Source organism: Camelina sativa, chromosome 12 (genome assembly GCF_030686135.1).
Source record: "Camelina sativa cultivar CO46 ecotype springtype chromosome 12, ASM3068613v1".
Classification (NCBI taxonomy): domain Eukaryota; kingdom Viridiplantae; phylum Streptophyta; class Magnoliopsida; order Brassicales; family Brassicaceae; genus Camelina; species Camelina sativa.
Genome location: NC_141891.1, coordinates 34,055,164 through 34,081,509, shown reverse-complemented (window position 1 = coordinate 34,081,509; position 26,346 = coordinate 34,055,164). Strand labels below are relative to the sequence as shown.

Sequence of the window (26,346 nt, the reverse complement as noted above, 5' to 3'; positions counted from 1 at the left end):
CGGAGTAGACTCCTCCCGAACAGTCGGGATCGGGGCCGAACTCGATGAAGGACTCAAGACCAAGCTGGTAGCATTTCTGAAACCGCGATCCATGACATTCGCCTGGTCTACCAAAGATATGGTCGGTATCGATCCATGAGTCACCTGCCTTAAGCTAAATGTTGACCCCACGTTCAAACCAGTTCGGCAGAAACGACGGCGTCTCGGCACCGATCGAGCGAAGGCGGTGCAAGACGAAGTCGAGCGACTCCTGAAGGCCGATCAAATAATGGAAGTACAGTACCCCGATTGGCTGGCAAATCCGGTGGTGGTAAAGAAAAAGAACGGCAAATGGCGAGTCTGCGTCGACCAACCTCAATAAGGCATGTCCTAAAGACTGCTTCCCGTTACCTCACATCGACTGACTCGTAGAAGCCACAACAGGTAACCAACTCCTCTCGTTCATGGACGCGTTCTCTGGATACAACCAGATCACAATGAGCCCAGCCGACCGCAAAAAAACCGCGTTCATCACAGACAGAGGGACCTACTGCTACAAGGTGATGCCATTCAGCTTGAAGAACGTGGGGGCGACTTACCAACTCTTGGTCAACACGATGTTCGCCAACCTGCTAGGAAAAACGATGGAAGTCTACATCGATGATATGTTGATCAAGTCCCTTATAGCAGAACAGCACATCCAACACCTCGCCGAATGCTTCGACATCCTAGATCGATTCCAGATGAAGCTAAATCCCACATAGTGCACCTTCGGGGTGACCTCGGGGGAATTCTTGGGATATATCGTCACAGAGCGCGGAATCGAGGCAAACCCAAAGCAGATTGGAGCAGTGCTGGGACTCCCATCGCCAACCAACAAACGCGAAGTACAACGCTTAACGGGTCGAGTAGCCGCGCTGAACCGTTTCATCGCCCGATCGACGGACAAATGTCTCCCGTTCTATCAGCTTCTTCGGGGTAATAAAGATTTCCTTTGGGACGACGCCTGTGAAGCTGCCTTCGGACAACTTAAGGAGTACCTGACAAATCAGCCGGTGCTCATAAAGCCCAATGAAGGAGAGCCATTGTACCACTACGTCTCCGTTTCCAGCTCGGCAGTAAGCGGGGTTCTAGTCCGAGATGATCGCGGCGATCAGCGACCAATATTTTACACAAGCTAGGCACTCAATGACGCGGAGACACGCTACCCAACCTTGGAAAAACTCGCTCTCGCCTTGATTGTGGCCGCCCGGAAGTTACGACCTTATTTCCAGTCGCACTCTATTGTCGTGTTAACCGATCAGCCGCTCTGGACGGTCCTTCATAGCCCCCTTCAATCCGGGCGAATTGCAAAATGGGCGATCGAGCTAAGCGAATACGATATCGAATATCGTTCTCGCCCGAGTTTGAAATCACAGGTCCTAGCAGATTTCATCACGGAGCTATCCCCTAACCTCGAAGAAACCATACCTAAGGAGGAACCCTGGACGTTGTTCGCCGACGGCCCCTCTTCCAACCAGGGATCTGGCGTCAGGATTATACTCCGATCCCCAACGGGCGAGGTTCTCGACCAAGCATTCAAACTTGGCTTCATAGCATCAAACAATGAGACCGAGTATGAAGCTGTCCTGGCTAGTATACGGTTAGCGCAGGGTCTGGGAGTGACCAGCATCCAAGTTTTTTGTGACTCCCAGCTAGTGGTTAGCCAGTTTAGTGGGAGTACGGTGCTAAAAATGGGCGCATGGAGGCATATCGTCAGTTACTCCGGACTCTCTCTGCACAGTTCGCCTCATTCGAACTAACCAAAGTTCCGAGGAGCGAAAACGCATCAGCAGATGCTCTCACCGCCCTGGCGAATTGTTCCGACCTGGAGTTGCGGCGGACGATCCCAATTGAGTGTATCGAAACTCCTAGCATCGATCATACCGATTTGACGTACACCATCAGCGACGCCGCGGAACCAATGGATATCGATCCACCCGTCCAGGATCCCACGGAGATAGCACAACTCCCAGACGACTGGTAGCTCAAAATAAAAATGTACATCGAGGATGGCAAGGTCCCGAAGGATCGCTGGAAAGCTCGATGCGCGCATTACGCCATGATGGGAGGCAGCCTCTTCCGACGTAATTCGTCCGGAGCCCTACTTACTTGTGTCGATCGAGAGGGGGCAGAAAGAATAATAATGGAAGTCCACGAAGGTGACGGAGGCAACCACTCCGGAGGGCGTGCACTCGCATTGAAGATAAAGAAAGACGGTCTTTATTGGCCAACCATGGTCGCCGACTGTGAGACATTTTTGGCGAAGTGCGAAGCTTTCCAACGCCACGGACAAATGAAACATGTACCCCCCCGAGCTGCTAAACACCGTCACCGCGCCGTACCCTTTCATGCGTTTGGCAATGGATCTCGTTAGCCCACTACCCCGGTCAAAATCAAAGAAGTTCCTTTTGGTCTTGACCAATTATTTTACCAAATGGGTAGAGGCCGAGGCGTTTAACAAGATACAGTCGCTGGACGTCACCAACTTCATCTGGAAGAACATCATCTGCCGCCATGGACTCCCTAACGAGATTGTCACCGACAATGGAACCCAGTTCACTTCCCTTATCACCAGACGCTTCTTAGGAAAATGGGGGATACGCTTGAGCACCTTGACCCCCCGGTACCCCCAGGGAAACGGTCAAGCCGAAGCAACCAACAAGACCATCATAGACGGATTGAAGACACGTCTCGGGCTCAAAAAAGGAGCATGGGCAGATCAACTCGACAGCGTGCTTTGGTCCTATCGGACCACCCCACGGCGAGCTACCGAGCAATCTCCGTTCTTGTTAGCATACGGCATCGAGGCACTAGCTCCAGCCGAAGCCGGAGTACCGACACTTTGCCGCGCTATGCTGGTTGACGATTCCGAGCTCAACGACAGCATGCTACTCGACAACATTGACTTCGCCGAGGAATTGCACGAGCAAGCCCTCTTCCGAATTCAGAACTACCAGAACGCCGCATCCAAGTATTACAACAAGGCCGTCCGTCAACGATGATTCAACGAGGGTGACTTGGTGCTGCGTGAGGTGTACGAGAACACAAAGGAGGTCAACGCTGGCAAACTCGGTGCCCGTTGGGAAGGTCCCTATCTCATCTCTAAGGTAATTCGTCCTGGACTTTACGAGCTCCTGTCCATGGATGGCAAGCAGATAAAAAACTCGTGGAACGCGGCTCATCTTAAACGTTACTACTACTAGATCATTTGATCAGATTCATTTTTTGAAAGTATGTGTACTACGAACTACGACTGGCTTGATCCCAAATTTTGGGTACGTAGGCAGCCCTTGATTTCTGTTACAAGATTTTGAGGGCACAGCTAGAAAAATATTAAGATTTCTTTTATTTTTGAAAGAACTTGTTATTTTTATTTATGTCTGCCATCTCGCCTCATACAAGGAGTATTCGACATTGGCATATCGCCCATCTAAGGAAAGACAGTAAAAAAAAAAAAAGGGTGCGAAGTCTTATAGCTCCGGGAAGCAGGTGCGAAGTGTGACCCCCTCCTGTGATCTCAACCTCCTCGGCGATTCACAGGCGCAGAGCTCGAGCGGTCAGACTCCAAAGGCTCCTCGACGGCTATACATTCCAGATATGTTCGCCAGCGTTGACTGGCGCAGCGAAACTGATAGAGAACCTTGTGTTCGTTGATTCCCGTGAATGACCGAACAAAGGAGATGTCTTAAAGTCGTTGATTCAAAGAATACCGACTGAAGACAGACTTGCAGATCGTTGATTCAAAAGAATGACCGATGAACAAGAGATAAGCTTAAAGCTCTGGATTGTTATTCAATAAAAGATGATCCCTTCTCAACGAAGTTGAGAGGCTACTTATACAAAGAACAAAACCCTAGTCGTAAACAGACTTAGAAAACACAAAGGAAAAGCAATACGTAAAGCCCAAGCAAATATAAAAGAAAATCGAAAGCCCAGTTCAATGAAAATAGAAATAAAACAGAGGAGGTGTAAGATGCGCTGCATCAGGTCCCCCCGTGTAAGAGAAGATTCGCCTCTGAATCTGGCTTGTCATTGTCGCCCCGATACTTGGAAAGATATTTAACATTGAACACATTCGACGTCTTCATATGCGGAGGCAGTTGAAGACGATAAGCATTATCATTCACTCGAGCTAACACTTCAACAGGTCCAACCTTGCGAGAACGAAGTTTATTATACTCATGGGACGGCATACGATCCTTAGTTAACACCACCCAAACCTGATCACCCGGCTGAAATACCAACTCACGACGTTTAGCGTCTGCTTTGTCTTTGTAATGTTGAGAAGAAGAAACCAAATGATCACGAGCTTGCTGATGCGTAGACCGCAACGCCTCCACGAAGTCAACAGCACAAGCATGCATACGGTGAGGATCCGGAACCACAGCTAACTCCGAAGGTCCCCGCGGAAGCAAACTGTAAACAATCTCAAAAGGGCTAAACCCAGAACTCCGGTTCGTCGCATGATTATGCGCAAATTCAGCTTGACACAAATGGGACTCCCACGTACGAAGATTGTCACCCACAAGACAACGTAACATATTACCCAATGCTCGATTAGTAACTTCCGTTTGGCCATCCGTTTGAGGATGATAAGCCGTACTCATGTCTAGACTTGTATGCAACAACTTCCAAAGGGATCTCCAAAAATGACTTAAGAAACGCGTATCTCGATCCGAAACAATGGAAGTAGGAAGACCATGCAAGCGATAAATTTCTTGGAAAAAAAGCTGAGCCACACGCACGGCATCGGTAGTCCGCTTACACGGAATAAAATGAGCCATCTTTGAAAACCTTTCCACGACCACAAAAATGGAATCATTACCGCGTTGTGTCCGTGGTAGTCCTAAGACAAAGTCCATACTGACGTCGGTCCATGGCTGAGTAGGAATTGGCAACGGGAGATACAAACCTGCATTAGACGCTGAACCTTTTGCAAGTTGACAAACGCGGCACCGCTCCACAAATCGTTCGACATCTCGACGCAAGGAAGGCCAGTAATATGATGATGACACTAACTGAAGCGTTCTGTCTCTCCCAACATGACCTTCTGCATGTAACTCCTGAATTACCTTGAGACGCAAACTACAGTCTGGAACACACAATTGCACACCCCGAAAAAGGAAACCGTCGGCTAAAGTAAAATCCGAACGAGAATTACTCTTGACTTCGGCCAGAACAAAACTGAAGAAGGGGTCCGACTCATAAAGTTCAGAAAAAGTGGCAAAACCTGGAACGGTCACATGCATGCATGGTGTTTAGCAATGTATGACGTCGACTCAAAGCATCTGCCACACGATTCAACTTGCCAGCCTTGTGACGAATGGAAAAAGTAAACTGCTGTAAATACGCAATCCAAGATGCATGTCGAGAGGAAACCTTGACTTGGCTCTCAAGATGTTTAAGTGCATCATGATCCGTAAACAAAATAAATTCGCGATGCACAAGATAATGCCGCCAATGTCGAATTGCCTGAACAACAGCATAAAACTCGAGATCGTAAGTGCTGTATCGACTTCTGGCCCCAGATAATTTTTCACTAAAATAAGCCACCGGTCGAGACTGTTGACTTAAGACAGCTCCGATTCCCAGCTTAGACGCATCACAATGAAGCTCAAACGGCAGCTCAAAGTCAGGAAGAACCAAGATAGGTGCGGAAGTTAACTTAAGCTTGACCAGTTCAAACGCCTCTTGAGCCTCTGCGGACCAGAAAAATTGACCGTCCTTCATACAATCAGTCAAGGGAGCCATCAAAGCACTAAAATGAGGAACAAAGCGACGATAGAAAGAAGCCAACCCATGAAAGCTGCGGACCTCCGTTACTGTCTTCGGCACAGGCCAAGATTTAATGGCCTCGACCTTGCTCATATCCATGGAGAGACCCTCGGAGGAAACCACATAACCAAGAAATAACACCCTGTTCACGCCCAGTTCGCATTTTTGTCAAGCCACATAAAACGTCTCTTGTCGCAAGATCAACAAAACTTGCCGTAGGTGTTCTTGATGCGCCGACACGGAGGAACTAAAGATGAGAATATCATCAAAGTACACAACCACAAACTTACCAATGAATGGCCGCAACGCTTGATTCTTCACCCGCATAAAAGTACTTGGTGCATTGGAGAGACCAAACGGCATAACTAACCACTCAAACAAACCTTCCCGCGTCTTGAATGCTGTCTTCCATTCATCTCCCGGTCTAATACAAATCTGATGATAACCACTCTTGAGGTCCAGTTTCAAAAATAGAGTGGCAGTGCCGATTTGATCCAACAAATCATCTAACCGAGGAATTGGAAAACGGTAACGCACAATAATTTTGTTAATAGCCCTACTATCAACACACATCCGCCAAGACCCATCTTTTTTTGGAATTAGAAGAGCAGGAACTGTGCAAGGACTCAAGCTCTCTCAAATATGACCCTTAGCAACTAAATCTTCGACCTGCCGCCGTAACTCCTCATGTTCTTGCGGGCTCATACGATAATGGGGTCTGTTAGGGAGTGCAGCTCCTGGAACAAGATCAATTTGATGCTGAATATCACGGAGAGGAGGTAGTCCTTGAGGAAGTTCAGCAGGAAAAACATCAGAAAATTCTTGCAACAAATCGACAATCCAAGGGTCCAACTGAACAGAAGACTCCGCCGTGGTAATTGACGACATCAAGATGACAACAAAGCCGGTATCTCTAAATTCTTCCTCAAATGTTGTTGAGGTACAAAATAGAACTTTATCACCATGGGATACGACAATCTCTTTGCCACAACCGTCATTATCAAGGGTAGCAGCTAGTGTTGGTGTCGGCACAGGATTAGGAATCAACACAATACGTCGATTATCAAACACAAAACTATACACATTAGTCTTGCCACTATGAGACACATCGCGATCGTACTGCCATGGTCGTCCCAAAATTAGATGTCCCACATCCATTGGCACAATATCACAAAACAATTTTTCCTTGTAGTACTTGCCAATAGAAAAGGAGACCAATGTCCGCTGGGAAATGCGAATATCCGTACCTTTGTTGAGCCACGTGAGCTTGTAAGGGGTAGGGTGAGCTTCTCGTTGCAGCCCCAGCTTCTTCACGGTGTCCTCAGACACCACGTTACGGCTACTACCAGAGTCAATAACAAAGCGACACACCTTGCCTTTAATGGTGCAGGTCGATTGGAAAATATTTGAACGCAACCATGGTTCCTCACACACCGTAGGTGCCAAACAAACGCGCGCAACAAGTAAAGATCCCATGTCTCCCGTATGACACTCCTCTTCCAACACGTCACCGTCGTCTCCGTGTTCGTTACCGTCTTCGTCCCAAACAACATCGTCCATTAACAGTCCACGACGAGTCTTTTGAGGACATGCAGTCATGAGATGCCCCTGTTCCCCGCAAGTGAAACACCACAATGCGTTAGGACGTGTGGATCGGCGAAGATTTGGAGCCTCCGGTGTTGCAGCACTCGAACTACCCGACGCTTCAATGTCTTTCCCGTTTGGTTGGGATTTCACATTATCACCGCTGACCCCTCCAAAGCTACGAGGCCGATTGGTCGAATTCCAAGTGGTGTTGACTTTGAACTGTTGTTCAAAAGCAACTGCTCTGCGATGTGCTTCGGCAATGGTCGTGGGATCGAATTGATTCAGCGAGTTCTGGAGTTGAGGCCTCAAACCGCCAATGAAACGAGAAACCAACTGAAGTTCACTGTCAAAAATCTCATTCCTTGTGATTAATAAAAAGAATTCATCAGCATACTCATCAACCGAACGTGAACCCTGTCGAAGATTTTGCAAGCGGTTGTACATCGTACGTTCATAATTCTGTGGAAGAAACGAAAGCTTGAGATGTTTTTGTAATTTATCCCATGACTCAATCTTCGGTTTCCCTGTATGTGCCCTTGTCGACTTCAACTGTGTCCACCATGATGCAGCTCTGCCCCGAAATTTGGTGGCCACCAAAGCTACTTTCCTCTCCTCGGGAACGTGTTTAAACTCCATAACCTCATCCACAGCGGTGAGCCAATCTAACAGCTCATCTCCACAAATGCTCCCATGGAATTCTGGTAGGTCGAGTTTAAAACCTAACTCCCACCGGTTGTCATCACGTTCTCGTTCCCCTCCATCTCGTTCCCCTGTTCCACCATGAAGTCTCTGTTTTGGCTTGCAATCACGATGAAAAGGGTTTCCGAGACTGCCATCGGAACTCTCGTAGTCCGCACCTTGTTGTTGGAACCGGTTGTGCAGGACCGTCTCTGCCAAAGCCTGAATTGATTGAGCAATCGTAGCTTGAATGTTCTCCTGCATTGACAATAGAATTTGGCGAAGCTCTGTCCACTCGTGGAAAGCTTCATCGTCACGTCCGTCGGTTTTCTTGGAGTTTCGTGCGGGTGCCATGTCGGACGAAGCTAGTAACTTAATCAAGACCGGTTTAGGCTCTGATACCAAAACTGGCGCAGCGAAACTGATAGAGAACCTTGTGTTCGTTGATTCCCGTGAATGACCGAACAAAGGAGATGTCTTAAAGTCGTTGATTCAAAGAATACCGACTGAAGACATACTTGCAGATCGTTGATTCAAAAGAATGACCGATGAACAAGAGATAAGCTTAAAGCTCTGGATTGTTATTCAATAAAAGATGATCCCTTCTCAACGAAGTTGAGAGGCTACTTATACAAAGAACAAAACCCTAGTCGTAAACCGACTTAGAAAACACAAAGGAAAAGCAATACGTAAAGCCCAAGCAAATATAAAAGAAAATCGAAAGCCCAGTTCAATGAAAATAGAAATAAAACAGAGGAGGTGTAAGATGCGCTGCATCATTGACGCTCCCGCCTCAGCTCTTCTAGCCGATCTGCTGGCACTTCCGCACCCCTGTCCGCCATTTCCTCGAGGAACGCGCATGGAATCTCCACGGTATGACTATCTCGGAAATGATGGTCCGTGGTTTCCAGATGGAGGATGTAGCGCTGCAACCTCTCTATGCAACCTCTGTAAATCGGGATTTCCGCAACATGCAGATTCTCCGATTCGCCTAGCGGCTCGTAGTCGCCCTCCGGCAGGTTGGGTAACAAGGTCCTGGCGACCTCCCCCTCACACCGGTCACGATCAGCAAGTAGCCGGGTCATGCGCCAGCTCGCCAGATAAAAGCCACTGGCGATGAGCTCGTCAAGAACCGAGACGGTTCCTTCCAGACGGCAGAGCTGGTAGACCGAACTCAGAGAATTCTTTTGAATTGTTTCGTAAGTTCCAGCTCGGACGAATATAAGCCGAACCCATAGTTGTAAATTTTGCTTTTCGCTTTCGGAACTAGGGCAAAGAGGGTAAGCCGAAGTCCCCTACTTCGCCCTACGCTTAAAAAGCACATTTACGCTTGGGCTAAATTGCCCTCATAAAGGATTACTCAGAGTAAGCCGGGAGACGTCCCGCCTCAGGAGAATTTCCAATTAAAATGAAAACTTTATTGCAAGGATAAATTGTCTGAACAGGTCAAATTCAACGGAGAATCAAAATAATAAAGCATAGCAAAGGAATCAAATCGCCAAAGCATATCAACCATCCATATCAAGTCCTGCGGCGATCTTCTTGGTATCTGCTTTGAGACGCTTCGGCATAGGCCATAGGAGCTGAAGTCCTGTCTTCTCCCAATCAGCAGGATGTGACTCTAATGCCCTGATCTTCTGTTCGACCTCGTCAAGACGACCGATGGTTCTTCCTCTCTTCGCCCTTAAGGTGGTGATCTCAGCATCAATACCGCCAGACGGTCATCGATTTCATTCTTTTTCATGCGGTGATAGTAAAGCTTGTGGCATTGTTCGCGGTGCACGGATTCAATCTGCACACAGGGTCATCGATCAACAAGGATTTTTTATAATAAACTCGCATAGACGGAGCTAAGAGAAATTACCTGGCGAACGAAGGCGTGAGCAGCAGCAACTTCTACGTTATTGGCACGCCTGTTCATATAGAACGGTTTCACCTCGGAAGGCATGAATTCGCCGCTCATAGAAAAACTTGCCTCGCTTGGAATCGAGTTCGCCGAATGGTGGCACTCATTGCAGTAGTCGATCAAGCACTGCGGCATGTCTGCCACTCTGTCCAGACCGTTTTCAATCCAGAACCTCGGATGGGACTCGAGCAGTTTAAGTTTGAAAAGCAGTTCACTTTGCAACTGCTCTATTGCGGCTAGTCTACCACGATATTCGGAATGGCGTTCTTCGATGAGAGAGAGGAAGGTCTCTAATTCTAACCTCTTCTCCGGACTAACACGGAACATTAGCATCCAGGGAGCTCGGGTATTCGGGTAATAGGGCATCCCTCGCTTAATGGCTTCCGAGTTTGAGAACGTCGGGACATCGTTCCCAATCTCGACTAAAGGATCAGTACTACCAACAGAACTCGGCATCTTGGATTCTTTCGTAAAAGTTGCGGTAAAATCAAGCATAGCGCAATCATATTTATACCGGTCCTAGAGGAAAAATTTCCAATTTCGAAATTGTGAGATTACCATTTTCATTGTCTAGCAAAAAGGAGATATTCCACGCAAGCACAAAAGGGAAATTTCTAAAAAAAAAAAAAATAATAATAGAAGTCGGCCGCAAAACAGGTAGCATTATCACAAAGTCTTAATAGGAAAATAAAAAGGGAAACAGAAAGTGTTCCTAGTAGACGCAGTCAAAAGGCTACAATCAAAGCTCTGGAGGGTCAGCCAGATCGGCTTGGAAAATCGCGGAATTGGAACCGTACGGATGTCGAACGGAGTCTGGAGCCGCAGTCCCGGAGTGAAGCAGTCCAAAGCCGAGCTGGTCTGGAGACATGTTGAGATCGCCTTCTCCAAGCTCTAAGAGGTCCAGCGCCTCCACTTCGTTCTTAGCAGCCTCTCTCTTTTCCTTGATCTCGGCAATCAGGTTGTCCAGAAATGATGCTCCGTTCTTCAGAAGATATTCCATAATCTCCTCAAACCCGCTTGCCTGGTTAAGGACATCTTCTTTTGGACGGGCCATTTCCTGCTCAAGCAGATAAGCCTTTACCTTGTTAAGACGACGCTGCGCTTTCTTCGTGGTACCCTCGACTTTGGCTTGGTGATCAAGGCGAAGTCGTCTCATCTCTGACTCCAACTTTGCCCCAAGATCATCGAACTGTCTCACCAGCTCGGCCTTCTGTTCTCCCAGAACTTCTTCCCTCGACTCCAGTTCGGCAATCCTTTCTTCCAGGTTTTTGCAGTTTTCCTCCTTATTCGCAAGAAGTCCCTGCAGCTCTTTGATCCTCTCGTTCTTCGACCTGTCCACTTCTCGGAGATTCTCCAAGCATTCTTTTATTTTGTTGAAATCAGTCTATGCAGATGCCATCGATTTGACCCGCCTATCCTACATAAGAGTGAGTGTAGACATATAGGCGGCGGTCTGCATTTTGAAACAGAGCAAAATGAGAATCTAAGTTTGCTAATGGAAAAATGAAGAGGGCAATGCGATTCGAAACTGAAGGGCGGACTGAGCGGCTTGGACGTATTGGTCTCTGAATCCCAGCTCATCAAGCGACGGCAGCATGACCAAAGACACCGTAAGTTGCCTGCACAACTCCCCGGCAGCTTCCTTGTTGCACACAAGAGGCGTCTCCCCAAAGTAGTCGAAGCGAAATTGATCAGATCGACCAGTAACCCGTTCAACTCGGAAACGGTCACAGGATTCGAGTCCGGCCTCTTCCGCAGAGCGTTTCCGACCTGTCCCCTGAGCGGAGCTTTTTCCTTTGTCTTTCTCTTTGCTTTTGTCTTTGCCATTATCCTTTTTGGACTTCTTCTTTATTAAACCGCTACTCGGTTCCGGGGCGAGCTGCACCAGAATGATAGGTTCAATCGGTGAAGGAGGAGATGCAACATTGGGAGCTATGTTTTCATCCTCAAGATCAAGAGCCAGGAGTTCGTCACCGTCCTCAATGTCGATGAATTCATTCCCTGCTTGCTCTGATTCGGGATTGACGATCTGTTCCTCGTGTGGATTCACAGATCGGAGCATCTCGGCGCTGACAATTGTGGTCGGTGGGACCTCGGAAGTTTGACCCAATGAGCTTGCAAAGCTGGCAAACTTGGTTCTCGCCTTAACCATTGCTGCTTCCACGCGACGTCGAGAGATTTGGTTCTAGCTACGGTCAGCTACTCCGAAAAGAGAGTCCTTGACGTGTTGAAATCTGGAAGGTAGTTTCCGAGCTGAAGAAGGGCGAGCTGCAAAACACATCAAAATTCAAAATCAGGTCAGAACAAGATTGTCCGATTTGACAGAATAAAGAACGAGATGATACCAGGCGAATCGTTCCACACTCTTCGGCGACCACATTTTGGAATCTAAAAAAAGCGGTTATCGACTCGGACAAAGAAATAGCGAGCTCTCAACTTCTTGAAATTACTGACTTTTCCCCACGAAGGAAGTTATGAGCTGGTTTCATGTTAACCATCCACGACTCACTACCTTGGCTATTCTTAAAATTTGTTAACTGCTCAAAGCATTCGATTCCGAGGAAAACCTTAGCCCAAGCTGCAATAGTGAGAGCGGCGACGAAGTTGCAGATACTTCCTAAGGAGAGCTGGGATATCGGAATTTTACGGTGATGAGAGTATTGAGTGAGCAGATTAGGAAGAGGGAACCACAACCGACATTGGCAGAAGAATCCTTCGTATAAGCAAATATATCCGAGAGGCGGATTCCATGGACGTTGGTGATCTCCGGGAATAAAAATATGGACACCAGAATTGAGTAGGCCACACGAAGTCAAAAGTGTGCGTACCGTTTCAGTGGTGCTGGTCGTCTTTTCGCCCCCAATTTCACCTCGGTGATCTCGGAGAGGAAGGAGGTCCTCGATCATGACTCCATCAGGAGCAAGTCGGACTGTTCCACCATTCGAGTTGTCAGGTGGGAGATCGGAGGTTGACGCAACATTTCCATGATTTCCGCGATCCTCTTCGTCGATTAAAGAAGGGATCGGAATCTCGCTGGGTCTGAGTCTTGAGGAACATTCGGCTTCTTCTGGCCTACTCGGCATCTCGCCTTGGTCTGATCTGATAGCGTTCAGAGGTTTTCTGTTGGAATTCTTACGGATCAATGGTTCGCTTGTGGTAGCAGACGAGGAAACCATGGCCGAGGTGAAGAACAATGCAGATCGCCGAAGAGTGTAGAAAAGATTAACAAACAACAAAGTAATTAAGGACGAAGAGAGAGAACAAAGTAATTACCTTTGACGATACGACGAAAAGTGAAAGCAATCGGTGGATATCAAGTATTTATAGAAGGGAGTGGGCGGCAACCCTACGCGGAGTCATAATTGCCTATCTAACCTATGCGACGCTTCAACTTTCGAATTGACAGATGCGACGCATCGGACGCGTGTCACTCAACTAGTGGATGGCGAAGCGGCGCGACGATCAGGGAAATTAGATTTGGATCTCTTTACGGATTAAATCGGATATTCTCTCTTGAAGTTCGGTCATTCGAATTAACTTCTGAATGTACCGAACTGAGGGGGGACTAATTGTTGGTGCGGAAATTAGCACCCCCAACATACCGATCTAAACCCGTTTAAAGGAACCGGTTATCTAAACCGGGAGCTCGACCTAAATTTGGACTTCATCCCTGAAGGCCCAACAGCACAGAGAAGCCCATCGCTGAGGTGGCGAACCGACATCCAACTCGCCCTGCGGCCGACCTAACAAGAAAGGAAGGACTTTCCTAATCAGTTCGCCTGTAATTAGGAAAGTCAATATATTCGGTAGATCTTTCAATATATTCGGTAGATCTTCGAAAACCTATAAATAGAGGGCAATCCTCTCATTGTAAGATCCATCCAGAAATTAATACAAAACCCTAATTCCTCTTTGTTCTTGAGCAAAACCTAACTTGTTTCTCATGAGATTTCATTTCTTCCTTGCTTACTTACTTTGATCCGAATTCTTTAAGAGATTGTTATTGAATTTGTTTCTCTTCTAAACAAATTCATTGTGTGAAACACCAGTTTCTACAAGGTATATCAATTCTTCGGTTTAGTTCAAGGCTTATTCTTTGTTGTGGCTTCCTGTTGTTATTGCCTTTGTTTGAAGATTGCTTTGCTTTGAGTACTCGCTTCTGCCCTGCGTCTTGATTGTGCTATAGAGGAGCTAGTAGGGCTAATGGTTTATGGTGTGGTTATGGATGGTCTTATTTTGCTCTGTGCTGCTGACTTCGGGGAATGAACTTGGTAGAGGGAGCTTTCACCATTTGCTAAATTTGGCTTGTGAGGTTCCGTTTCAGGGAAAGCTCATGGATTGAAACGAAGAATTGATCTCACATGACGCAGGGAGAGTATGTGATCGATGATTTGGAGTTTTCACCGTTGATGGCTCGGTCTCGGACCTCCTGCGAAAGGCTTCTAGAGCTAATTGTCGCAAGTAAGTGTTTTACAATCTGCAAATTCCCTTCTCCTTCTGCAACTCATCCAGGAAGGACAACAAAAACGTCATCGCTTCATCTTGTTCCCGAAGCTTCATTGCTTGGTTGAATAGATGGACCGAAAACTTGGTTTAATTACCATCTTGTGCTTCCATGTTTTTACTTTTTTTTGCCATTGAACCATTATTTATAGGTTTCTAATCTTTGATTGTAACCTAAACTTTTTTCATTATCAATGAAATATTTACAATTTAGCACAAAAAAAAAGACACTGTATATTGAATTACTATCTTCATGAAATAGAAACCAAAGACACTATTTTTATACGTACTGGATATATATGTTGGATTTAATAATTTTGTGTTTCAAGCCTCAAAGAAGTTATTCAAATTCACTAATTGATAATCCTTTGCAACAATGGAGCGGAGAGGAGCACGTTAAAACAATGATTCTCCAGTCTTTTCATAATCCATCTCGGGTAAAAACCCCTTCTGGTAACAGTGCAGTCGAACTTCCAGTATTATGACATGGAATCCAGTGGATTCAGTCCACCACTTCACTTGGCCGCGGGAAAGTAACAGGGCCGGCGCAACATATATTGCTGCCTAAAGCAAAAATTTACTTTTGGCCAATCTAAAACATAGTTTAAAAAAATTTAGTAAAAAACAGACATCAAGGACGTCGAACTCTGCACCTATTACAGGAATAAATAGGCTTGAACCATGGTGCCAAGGTAACTTTTATGGAAATGATGCCCTTAAAATTACTTATATCATTTGCTGGCTAAAGCCCTTGCTTCATGGGCTTTAGCTACGCGCCGGGCCTGAGTAAGACTAGTTTCCTTAATGTGAGCAGAGTTGTCACTCTCATAGAGAAAAATTCGAATTACACACATGGTAAGTAAGGGTAGCTAATTGAATTTTTTTCGTTTGGAGTAAAGACGCCAACAAAAAACAACTAAAACAAATTAAGGGCAAAATAAATGACTAAATGTAAACAACGTTTTCCCGATCGCCTTGATTTGAAACAGTTTTCAAGTCAATGAAACAAAAAATAAACCACAATCAAAGATATATATGAGCAACTTTCTTCTTTACATGCTTTATTATGGAGTCCACTTTTTATACAAGGTACCACTCACAAGGAGCTGGACATTGCAACCCGATGCCATATTATTATAGTGTTCCATCATCATCTCCGCAATACCTTCAGACACTTCAGGGACTCTGAGCTGTATAGGACCATTCTCTTCCATATAGATCTTATCTCCTTCAAACACGGAAAATAGTCCAAGAAATGTTTTATCATGTGCATCTCTTGGTTTAAGTGCATCTCTTTGGTTGTTCCATGAAACCCTTTAATCTCTAAAACTTTTACTGGACAAGATGTGAGTGAACGACCCTTTTCCTCTCGCAGTCACAAGCATCCCCGCATTTATCTGTGACATGGTGTAATAGACCCTGAAAACATTAAGGAGACAATACAGGAGTCAAAGTATGAACTTTATCTGTTTGGCGAATTTGTTGTTTATATATACCTCAAGGACTAGAGTTTCTAAATGCGGACAGTTCCTTAGAAGAGCTGGCATTGCTTGCCATCCTCGATTGTCTTTGCTCATAATAGTTAATGATTTGAGGTTGTTGAAAACTGGCAATGATTCACAGCATACAGAAAGCACCTGATAACAAGACAAGCCACAGTTAGAACAAAGCCATGCTCCATGAATTAAGACGAGGTGCTGGTCTTCTTTTTTATTCTGAAAGAAAAATATCACAATATATCAAAGAAGAAGAAGAAGACTGACCTCAAGAGTATCAGGAGACAGAAGTAGACACCGAACATTCCGAATGCCATACATAAGTTTGGATCTAGGTCTGGAGGAAGTAGTACGATTGAGAGCAATTGAGAGATACAAGGAGGGACTATGGCGTTTCTCGATTGAGTTGGGGATGTGAGAAATTAGGGTTTTGAGGAATAAACGAAAGAAGAAGAGAAACGATTGAGAAGATATATGAGGGATTAGGGTTTTCTCGGGGAAGAAGAGAAACGATTTGGGTTTGAGCCGTTTTGTTACGGCCCAAATTTGGTTTAAAGCCCAAATTAGTTAAAGCAGTCGCTAAGTAGTAGCTCTTTAGTCGCAAATTTTAGCGACTGTCTATCTGGTCTCCAAATTAGTCGCTAAATTGGCGACTACACTGTGACATTATGCATCAGTCTCTAATTAGCGTCTACTAGGCGACTGTTTTATTTTAGTAGCCATTCAGTAGCAAAACAATCGCAATTCAGTCGCTAAATTTAGCGACTGTGTTTTAAGTCGCAACTTGCAGTCCGCAATTCCATGTTTTCTTGTAGTGTCCCCACATTTGAAAATCGGGTAATAACATTGTTCTCATCATCCTCCAACCCCAACCAAATATTTTGTGGCAATCTTGCTCAAATATCTTCTTCATGTACCCTACCTAAAGCTGATTCGAGCCTCAAACAAGTTTTCCATTTTAGCTACGGAATAATCTTCTGCGGCATAACTAGAGTAACAGAAGTAAGCAAGGCTAGGTGTATCAAATGAATAAGTAACTTAACTATCGCCCCACTTTATTGTTAAATTCTTGAGGCTTGCACTTGATACAGTCACATTAACATCCAAATCATCCAAATCTTTCCAGTCTATATCATCTAGGACTAATTCCTCAAGCGAAGGCAAAGCACGAAGAAGAATGTCAAACTTATCAGCAGATACCAAAACTGAGTCAAGAAAATGCTCCCATCAACCAAACAAATATCAAATCCATAACTTAATTCCAGCTTAACTAATTTCTTGTTCTGGAAAACTTTTGGAAACATATGATAACTATCTGCTGAATCTGTATCATCAAAGATCGACAGAACAATCTCCGAAACACCACGTACCATCACATTCTCTATCCAACAACTCACACGATCTACATCAATACCGCCCATACCCTGGAGGTAGAATTTCTTAATGGGAGAATTACCCTGCAATGCCAATACTCTATCCACAAATTCCATGACGCTCTGACGAAAATCACAGTCATCAATGTGAAGATTAGGGACAAATGCAAACAGATTTCGCCATCTCTTGGAGAGAACAGATGTCAAAGCAGCCTCCTTTGTGGTAAGGAATGACAATATATGACAATTTGAGTAACCACTAATTGAATGACACTTGTCAATTCTTGTTGAGTATCTGTTCTTCCTCAAGCAATTTGAGTATCGCTTCTCTTCTATTCTTCTTCTCTCTCATCTCTATATTAATTTTTTATTGATAAATTTTTGAGAGTTTTTTTATGAATTACGATCATTCTTCTCCAAAGGGATTTGGTTGTAAACTATGTTGCATTATGGCTGGAGATAGTTTTGGAGCCAGGCCTTTTCCATTTAACCCGAGGTTCCACATGAAGATACAATTTTGGAGATAATGTACTTCGAATTCCCCCTAGCTATTTGATGCGTACACCTCAACAAGACAACATGTGGTGGAGTGTACGAGGTTCATGCGCGTTCACATGAATATCTAACGCATGTATCAATAATTACAGTTTTAACTACAAAGTGTTTCTGTACGGTTCTTTACGATACTCTTCAGGAAGACCCTTTAGAACCTTTTCGATCTGATCATCGAGTTCCATAGGCTTCCCAAGATGAGCCAACTTATCAAACCGTGTGGTGAGACCTTGAAAATACTCTTCAATTGATCTCTCACCTTTGATCCAGACTTGGATCTGTTGTTTCAAGTGTTGAACATGGGCACGACTTGGAGCTGCATAGATCGATGATAGGGTACTCCAAATCTTAGAGGACGTCATGGTGGTGGAGAGTAGAGGCTGGACAGAGACGTCCATGGCACCCACTAGTACACTGTAAATGAGACGATCTTGACACTTCCAGATCTTGTAGTCGAGGTTGTCAGACGTGACACCAGCAACAGTTGTGGTAGGAGGAGGAACATCCATCGATGTAGCCTGTGAGATCATAGCCATCGAGGAGAGCATGGAGAAGACTTTGTGAGTCAGATACGGAAATGGTTTCACCAGAGGAGATCGACATAGCAAGCGGCGATGGAAAAAGAAAAGTTTTAGGTTTAAGATTCTAGGTTTAGGTATCATGGCTCTGATACCATATAAGATAGGAGGCTTGGTCTCTTATTAGCTTCAGAGATTACATTTATATATAGAGAGTACATGAGGGTTTAGGGCTATACTAATGACTATTGTAACCTTTACATATATACATTCTAAAGTTCAGACTCCTGTTTTGTCTCAACAAATTGTCAATATTTTTTCTAAGGTATTGTTTCAATAAAATTTTGTCTCAGTTAAAACAAGTAAATCCCATTAATAAAGACCAAATAATATGTAGTCTACAAGCTATCCATCCACTCAAGGACTTGTGACCAGCTTCTCCTACGGTTTTGTTCTAAATCCATTGTCTAACAATTCACTAACGAGTTAAAAGTGATGAATTCATGGACACACCACATTTATGAAAATAGAAAGAAGACACTCTGTTAGTGTATCCGTTGATTTTGCGTCTTGGACATTAATTAGACTAATTAGCACTATCCAAAGGGACAATATTAAACATCGGTTTCTGCTCTGACATCAACAGTGAGATGCTTGGGGTAAAGACGAAGAACAAAAACTCAAAGCAAAACTGATGGGGAAGTAAAAGATGTTTCTGAACGAGAAGTGAAGAAGATCATTGTGCAGTCCACTTCTTATACAAGCAACCACTCAATAGAAGCTGGATATTGCAACTCGATGACTTGTTGTTTAGTTCAATCTTCTCCGCCAGAAATTCAGAAACCTCAGTGACTTTGACTTCTTCAGGATCATTCTCTTCCATATAGATCTTGATCTCTTTCAAACATAGGAAATAGTCAAAGAGATGCTTTACCATGTGCATCTCTTTCACTGTTCCTTGAAACCCTTCAATCTCTAACACTTTTACTGGACAAGACGTGAGTGAACGACCTTTTTCCTCTCGATATACGCAGTCACAAGCATCCCCGCATTTATCTGTGACATGGTGCAAGAGACCCTGAAAACATTAAGGAGATAATTAAGGTTTCAAAGTATGAACTTATCTTTGTACATGTTTGGCAAATGAGTTGTTTATATACCTCAAGGACCAGAGTTTCTAAAGTTGGACAGTTCCTTAGAATATCTGGCATAGCTTGCCATCCTCGACTCTCTTCACTCTTAATAGATAAAGATTTGAGGTTTTTGAACACTGGCATCGCTTCACAGCTTAGAGAAAGCACCTGAAAACAAGACAAACCACTATTAGATGTAGACGTTTCGCCACTAAATGTTTCAAAACGAGACATTCACTTGTTCGTTCAAAATGGATTTAGACGAAGAAGATATCCCAAGAAAACTGACCTCCATAGTATTAGCAGTTAAGCCCAGATACTGAACATTTCGTATGCCATTCATAAGCTTCCCCACATTTACAAATCGATGAACAGCATCCCATAACCAATCATTATCCCCTAACCAATCATTGTTTGGCGCTCTTGCTAGCTTAATTTCATCTTCATTTACCAAAAGGCTGATCGAAGCCTCAACTAAGTTTTCCATCTTAACTACGGAATAATCTTCCGTGGCATAATCAGAGTAACAGAAGCGAACGAGGCTCGGTGTATCAAATGAATAAGTATCAAAACCACCGCTTCACTTTATTGTTAAATTCTTAAGGCTTGCACTTGATACACTCACAGTAACTTCCCAATCGTTCCAGTCTATAGAAACTAGGACTAATTCCTCAAGCGCAGGCAAAGCATGAAGAAGAATGTCAAACTTATCAACAGATACCGAAACTGAGTTAAGAACGAGAGTCTTGAGCGTCGGTGAGAAAATGCTCCCATCCACCAAACAAATATCAATTCCATAACTTAATTCCAGCTTAACTAATTTCTTGTTCTGGAAAACTTTTGGAAACATAGGATAAGGATCTGCTGATTCTGTATCATCAATTATCGAAAGAACAATCTCCGAAACACCACGCACCATCACATTCTGTATCCAACAACTCACACGATCTATATCAATACGGCCAATGCCACCGAGGTAGAATTTCTTAATGGGAGAATTACCCTGCAATGCCAATACTCTATCCACAAATTCCATGAAGCTCTTTCGAAAATCACAGTCATCAATGTGAAGATTAGGGACAAATGCAAGAAGATTGCGCCATCTCTTGGAGAGAACAGATGTCATAGCAGCCTCCTTTGTGGTAAGGAATGACAAGGTATGACAAAGAACCTCGTCTGGTAGATTGCTTAAATGATCCATCTGCACCAAAACGAAGAGAGTATATTGACCGAACACTTCGCACTACAAAACAGAGAAAGGGTGTGATCTTTTAATTCATGTAAAATCCAAAAGAAACACGTTAAACTGGTAACATAGCAGTCTTATGAATTCGAATATGAACTTTCATAAAGAAAAATTAAAGCTCACAACGCAAATAGGAATCTTATGACTAAGGAACCCTAAAAAAAAGGAGTAAACCTCGAAGAAACCTACCTTGTTACAAAAGCTTAATCCAAGCCCTAATTTTTAGGGTTTCTGTGAAAAAGAGAGCTGGGATTTGCTTAATCGCTTGTTTATTTGGAACCCCATGCACAAGCGAAGAAGTTATGAAGAAAAACTCAAGCTTTCAGGTTTCGTCAAGACACATAGCAAAGGCGTCGAAAGTAATGGAATTGAGGGTTTTATTTCATCCGGTTCTTTAATATCACCGGTTTAACTTTGGTAAACCGGAGCAGCTTGAGCTTTGTGCTACGAAAGTAATGGAATTGCTTAAACAGAATTAGGCCCAATTGTTGACCAATGGAACCAAAGCAAAATATATCTAACTTAATTTTACTGATCTGAACAAAAACTATGAGCAAGTTTTCTTCTTGTAAGACTCGTCACTCGTCAGTGTGTGCACTTTTGAAACTTGTTGCGACAAGAGTTCAAGACCAACACTTTTAACCAAACTTGTTATGTAAATGAAACCACAGTTTTGGGAGCTCAGATATCTTTGGATACTTTTATGTTTTTTTTTTTTTATCATAAAAAATGTCTACGCTAATCCTAAAACAAACGAAAACGATACCGATGGGAACATTTTCTAACCGATGTTAGTTAAAAACTCTCGTTCTTGACTAAGAGTTCAGTAATCATAAGTTTCTTCTTCAAGCTTTGCCAGGAATTAGACTTGGTTGATATACACTGGAAAGGTTGGCTACTTGGCTTGTGAGGGCATGCCCATCAGTAATACTCAAATGAGTGTCTCTAACTTTTAATAATATTAAAGATAATACTAATCTAAGTTTAATTTTCACTCCCTTGTTTTTATTTTTTCTCCTTCCATTAGTATCCTTAAATATGGGTGTCTTATATAATTTTCTATTTCCTACACACAATCAAACAGCTCAATGGGAGAGCTATACATATTTCCTACACACAATCAAACAAACAAACCTGCTTCACTGATCCAAATGAGGTAACGAGTCTTTGCATCAAATACATAGCTGTATTTCTAATCATACATGTGAGGTGAGAGCATCAAAGCATGATATGCAAATTCACAGGTTCTTGTTCTCTTTGTACTAAACCTTTGCAGCTGCCCTCCAACGTCAAAGATGTCTCCGATAACGCTTTATGAACAAGTCTAAGATCACCTTAGCAGCTGCATTCCTTTTTCAATGAATTAGCAATGAGTGCTCCGGTGACTGCCTAAACTCAACTTTCAAGTTTCAAATGATAACTAGGGAAAAGATAAGATATTAACATCTCTAAGAAATGATACGATTCATCAATCTTATTATCGAAAGAAGCCATGTCAGCAGGTGTTATCGGAAGAGAAGAGTGACGTGGCAAGTGTGTATGAGTTGACTAAAGAAAGAAGCAAAGACTTGGGTTGACTCAGAGACCTTTCTGTTACGATCGTCTTCAACCTTTTAATAGAGTCGTTAGAGTTCATTTGTTTTTCATGTTGAATCTGTATGTTAATTCCTTTAGCGATGTGCTTAGGATCCCAAGTGATGTGCTTGGGTAGTGATCTATGTTTATCGCTGCTTACAGATCTCAGCTACTCTTTCATTTCTTAGTTCCGATATCAAGTTCACTCTCTCTGTAACTCTATATCTTTCATTCAATTCAGTAAAGGGGTATTCAGTATTCTTTTGGTGTTCGGATCAATCTAGAATCTATCATTGGTGCGGCGTAACTGGATTGTTAGATTGTGATGGCGGAAACGAGTGGATCGGAGCCGATAAAGTCGGCGAGCTTCCAGGATAATCCAACGGAGAACCTTATGTAATTCCTACGCGGCGGATACCACCGTTTGGTTCAATCGAAGGTGGAGCATGATGATAAGATCTAATCGTTGGACGAGACGATGCAATCCGTACTCAATACCTTAGCGCGAGTTGAAATCCAGCTGGGGAAAAGACCGGAATAATCAGAATCGTTGAGTCCACCACCACAGGTACGGTATAATCCTGATCCTTATCCGTGTGTCACTGATGATCGGAATCTACCACTAGAGAATAGATCTAGCTTATTGCGGAAGATTGATATCCCTGTTTTTGATGGATCTGAAGTCTATGAGTGGTTATCCAAGGTAGAGAGGTTCTTTCGCGTCGGTCGTTACTCTGACCTTGATAAACTTGATATGGTTGCGTTAAGTTTTGAGGGAGATGTATTAAAGTGGTTTAACTGGGAGATGAATCGCAGAGAGTTTCGTTCATGGAATGGGTTCAAACAGAGACTGTTTTTACGGTTTGCTGAATCCATTGAGGCGGATCCTGGTAATCGTTTGTTTGCGATCAAACAAACTGGGACAGTAGCAGCTTATGTAACAGAATTTGAAGACTTATCTGCTCAGGTTCCTGGTTTAGATGACTCTCATTTGGAAAAGATATTCTACAATGGTTTGAAACAGGAGATGAAAGAAGTAATCAAGATGAAGGAGCCCAAAGGGATTGATTATCAGAAAGCTGTAGTTTTAAGAATGGAATCAAGTTCCTTTTGCCAGTTAATTAGTGAGAAGAATAACAAGACTAGCATCACTTCCAGACCTTTTGTAACCCGAACTCCACAGCAATATACAACTCATAAACCTCTGTTAGTTCAAGCTGCAGCTGGTCAAGGAGCTCAAGCCGCAGTTAATACACGACCAGCTCTTCCCCCTAGACAACGTCACACAGCAGAAGAATTAGACGCTATGAGAAGCAAGGGGATTTGCTTTAAGTGTAAAGGTAATTACACTCGTGGTCATGTATGTCCACTTAAGGCTTTACAAATTTTAACGGTGGTCGAAGGTTTGGAACTGGAAGTAATGGATGAGGAGTGGCATCCTGAGGATATAGAGGAGATTATTCAAGCTCCAGAAGTGAGATGTTTATCTCTTAACTCTTATCTCGGATTGCATTCTCCAAGGACAACAAAATTGTGGGGACAGATAGGGAAGAGTAAGGTAGTAGTATTGAATGATTCTGGGGCTTCACATAATTTCATTACCCCTACAATGGCAGCCCGTACTAAACTCAAGGTTTATACAGTTTCGGGTTTGGATATATTGTTAGGGAATGGTGTATCTGTCCAAGGTTCTGGGATTTGTAAACAAGTACAGTTCCAACTGGGTGGTGTAGCATTTGACAGTGATTTCATTGCTTTAGACTTGGGTGGTGTGGATGTTATTCTTGGAGTTCAATGGTTGGAAACATTGGGAAGAACAGAAGTTGATTGGAAGTTGCAGGAGTGGCAGTTTACTTATAAGGGACAATTGGTAACATTACATGGTGATCCTTCTTTACCTGGACAACCGTTATCTCTGAAGACTTTGGACTCTCCTCCTCGCAAAGCGCTAACTGATAAACATTTGATGGAGTTATCAAAAGGGAAGAAGTTATCCACAGAAGCTGTTGTATCATCCCTTATCAATTATGTGCTAGAGAAGTTCGAGAAAGTGTTTGCTTTACCTACTTGTTTACCACCAATACGAGGTAAGGAACACTCAATCACACTTAAACCTGGGGTACAGTCTATCTCAGTAAGACCTTACCGTTACCCACACTCTACAAAGGAAGTAATGGAGAAGATGGTGGATGAAATGTTGACTTCAGGAATCATTCGTGTTAGTAACAGCCCCTTTTCAAGTCCGGTATTGCTGGTGCGCAAAAAGGATTCCTCCTGGAGGTTCTGTGTGGATTACATAACCTTGAATAAGGCTACTGTTCCTGACAAGTTTCCGATTCCAGTAATAGATCAGCTGTTGGATGAGTTGCATGGTTCAGTGATTTTTTCAAAAATCGATCTAAGATCAGGCTATCACCAAATACGTATGCGAGAAGAAGACATTCATAAGACAGCTTTTCGAACACTTGAGGGACATTATGAATTTTTAGTGATGCCTTTTGGTCTCACAAATGCCCCAGCTACCTTTCAGGCATTGATGAACTCAGTGTTTAAACCTTACCTCAAGCGTTTTGTTGTGGTCTTCTTTGATGACATACTGATTTATAGCCCGTCGTTATCTGATCATGTGAAGCATTTGTCTTTGGTCCTACAGTTGTTGCTGGATAATCAATTGTTTGCTAACCAAAAGAAGTGTTTACTTGGAGTAGACAAGGTTGAATATCTCGGACACATTATATCTTCGGAGGGGGTGGCTACAGATGCGGTCAAGACAGAAGCTATGCTTGCCTGGCCAACACCATAGAACACTAAGCAGCTTCGCGGATTCCTGGGACTTACGGGCTATTACAGGAAGTTTGTACAAGGGTATGGTATGATTGCTAGACCGTTAACTAACTTACTCAAGAAAGACAAATTTGCTTGGTCTGACACTACGCAGGTTGCATTTGATAAACTTAAGACTTCAATGCCTTCAGTACCAGTGTTGGGATTACCAGATTTTGACAAAACCTTTGTGCTAGAGACGGATGCGTCGGGGAGTGGGGTTGGTGCAGTGTTGGTTCAAGACAAAAGGCCTATGGCTTACTTTAGTCATGCTCTTACCCCTAGAGAACAGATCAAACCTGCATATGAGCGAGAATTAATGGCTATTGTTTTAGCAGTTTTGAAGTGGAAACACTATTTGTTGGGCAGGAGATTTGAAGTGCATACTGATCAAAGAAGTTTGAAGTTTTTATTGGATCAGAAGGAAGTGAATATGGAGTATCAGAGGTGGTTGACTAAGTTGTTGGGTTATGATATGGATATTGTGTATAAACCTGGTGTGGAAAACAAAGCAGCTGATGGACTTTCACGCATTGCTCATCCGATCTCCACGTCCTTGTTATCATTGGTGGTTCCTTCAGCAATCCAACTTCATGATTTATACAAGGAGATTGATAATGATGAGAGTATAAAACGCATGATAATACAGTTAACATCATCTCCGGATAGTTTGGGCAATTACCATTTGGTGGAAGGTAGATTATGGTATAAACAATGACTGGTCTTACCCAAGCAGTCACGATTTTTACCATTGCTTTTACATGAGTTTCATGACAGTCAAGTGGGAGGTCATGCAGGCATATTAAAGACGTTGAAGTGCGTTCAAGCTCAGTTCCATTGGCAAGGTATGTATACAGATGTGCAGAAGTATGTAACAGAATGTGCTATGTGCCAGACTCACAAGTATTCAACGCTAGCTCCAGCGGGTCTGTTACAACCTTTACCTATACCAAAAGCTGTTTGGGAGGATGTATCACTTGATTTCATTGAAGGCTTACCTTTCCAGGTGCTTGAGCGTATTGGTCCAGTGACGTATCGACTTCAACTTCCAGCAGGGGCTAAGATTCATGATGTGTTTCATGTCTCTCAGTTAAAGGCACTGGTCGGAAATCACATTGAAGTGCAGTCTACGGATCCACCGGAGTTTTTGGAGGATGAGT

At 43.7% G+C, this 26,346-nt stretch overlaps 2 protein-coding genes and 2 pseudogenes across 2 annotated transcripts; 1 reads left to right on the top strand and 3 right to left on the bottom strand.

The window, feature by feature from the left end:
* Positions 1-15,534: 15,534 nt before the first annotated feature.
* Positions 15,535-18,400, bottom strand: LOC147933034 (putative F-box protein At5g38390; annotated as a pseudogene).
* A 570-nt stretch (positions 18,401-18,970) lies between these two features.
* LOC104734070 (putative F-box/LRR-repeat protein At4g13960) lies at positions 18,971-21,138 on the bottom strand. The gene is made up of 4 exons (XM_087479475.1): positions 20,978-21,138; positions 19,832-20,785; positions 19,570-19,710; positions 18,971-19,487 (listed from the first exon to the last, which is right to left on the bottom strand). The coding sequence occupies exons 2-4, from the start codon at positions 20,027-20,029 to the stop codon at positions 19,146-19,148; spliced, it is 681 nt and encodes a 226-aa protein (XP_087335601.1). The 5' UTR covers positions 20,030-20,785; positions 20,978-21,138; the 3' UTR covers positions 18,971-19,145.
* Positions 20,123-20,743, bottom strand: LOC147933033 (putative F-box protein At5g38390 pseudogene; annotated as a pseudogene).
* Positions 21,072-25,166, top strand: LOC147933032 (uncharacterized). Its single transcript, XM_087477263.1, has 2 exons — positions 21,072-21,147; positions 22,909-25,166. The coding sequence occupies exons 1-2, from the start codon at positions 21,072-21,074 to the stop codon at positions 25,164-25,166; spliced, it is 2,334 nt and encodes a 777-aa protein (XP_087333389.1).
* Positions 25,167-26,346: the final 1,180 nt, after the last annotated feature.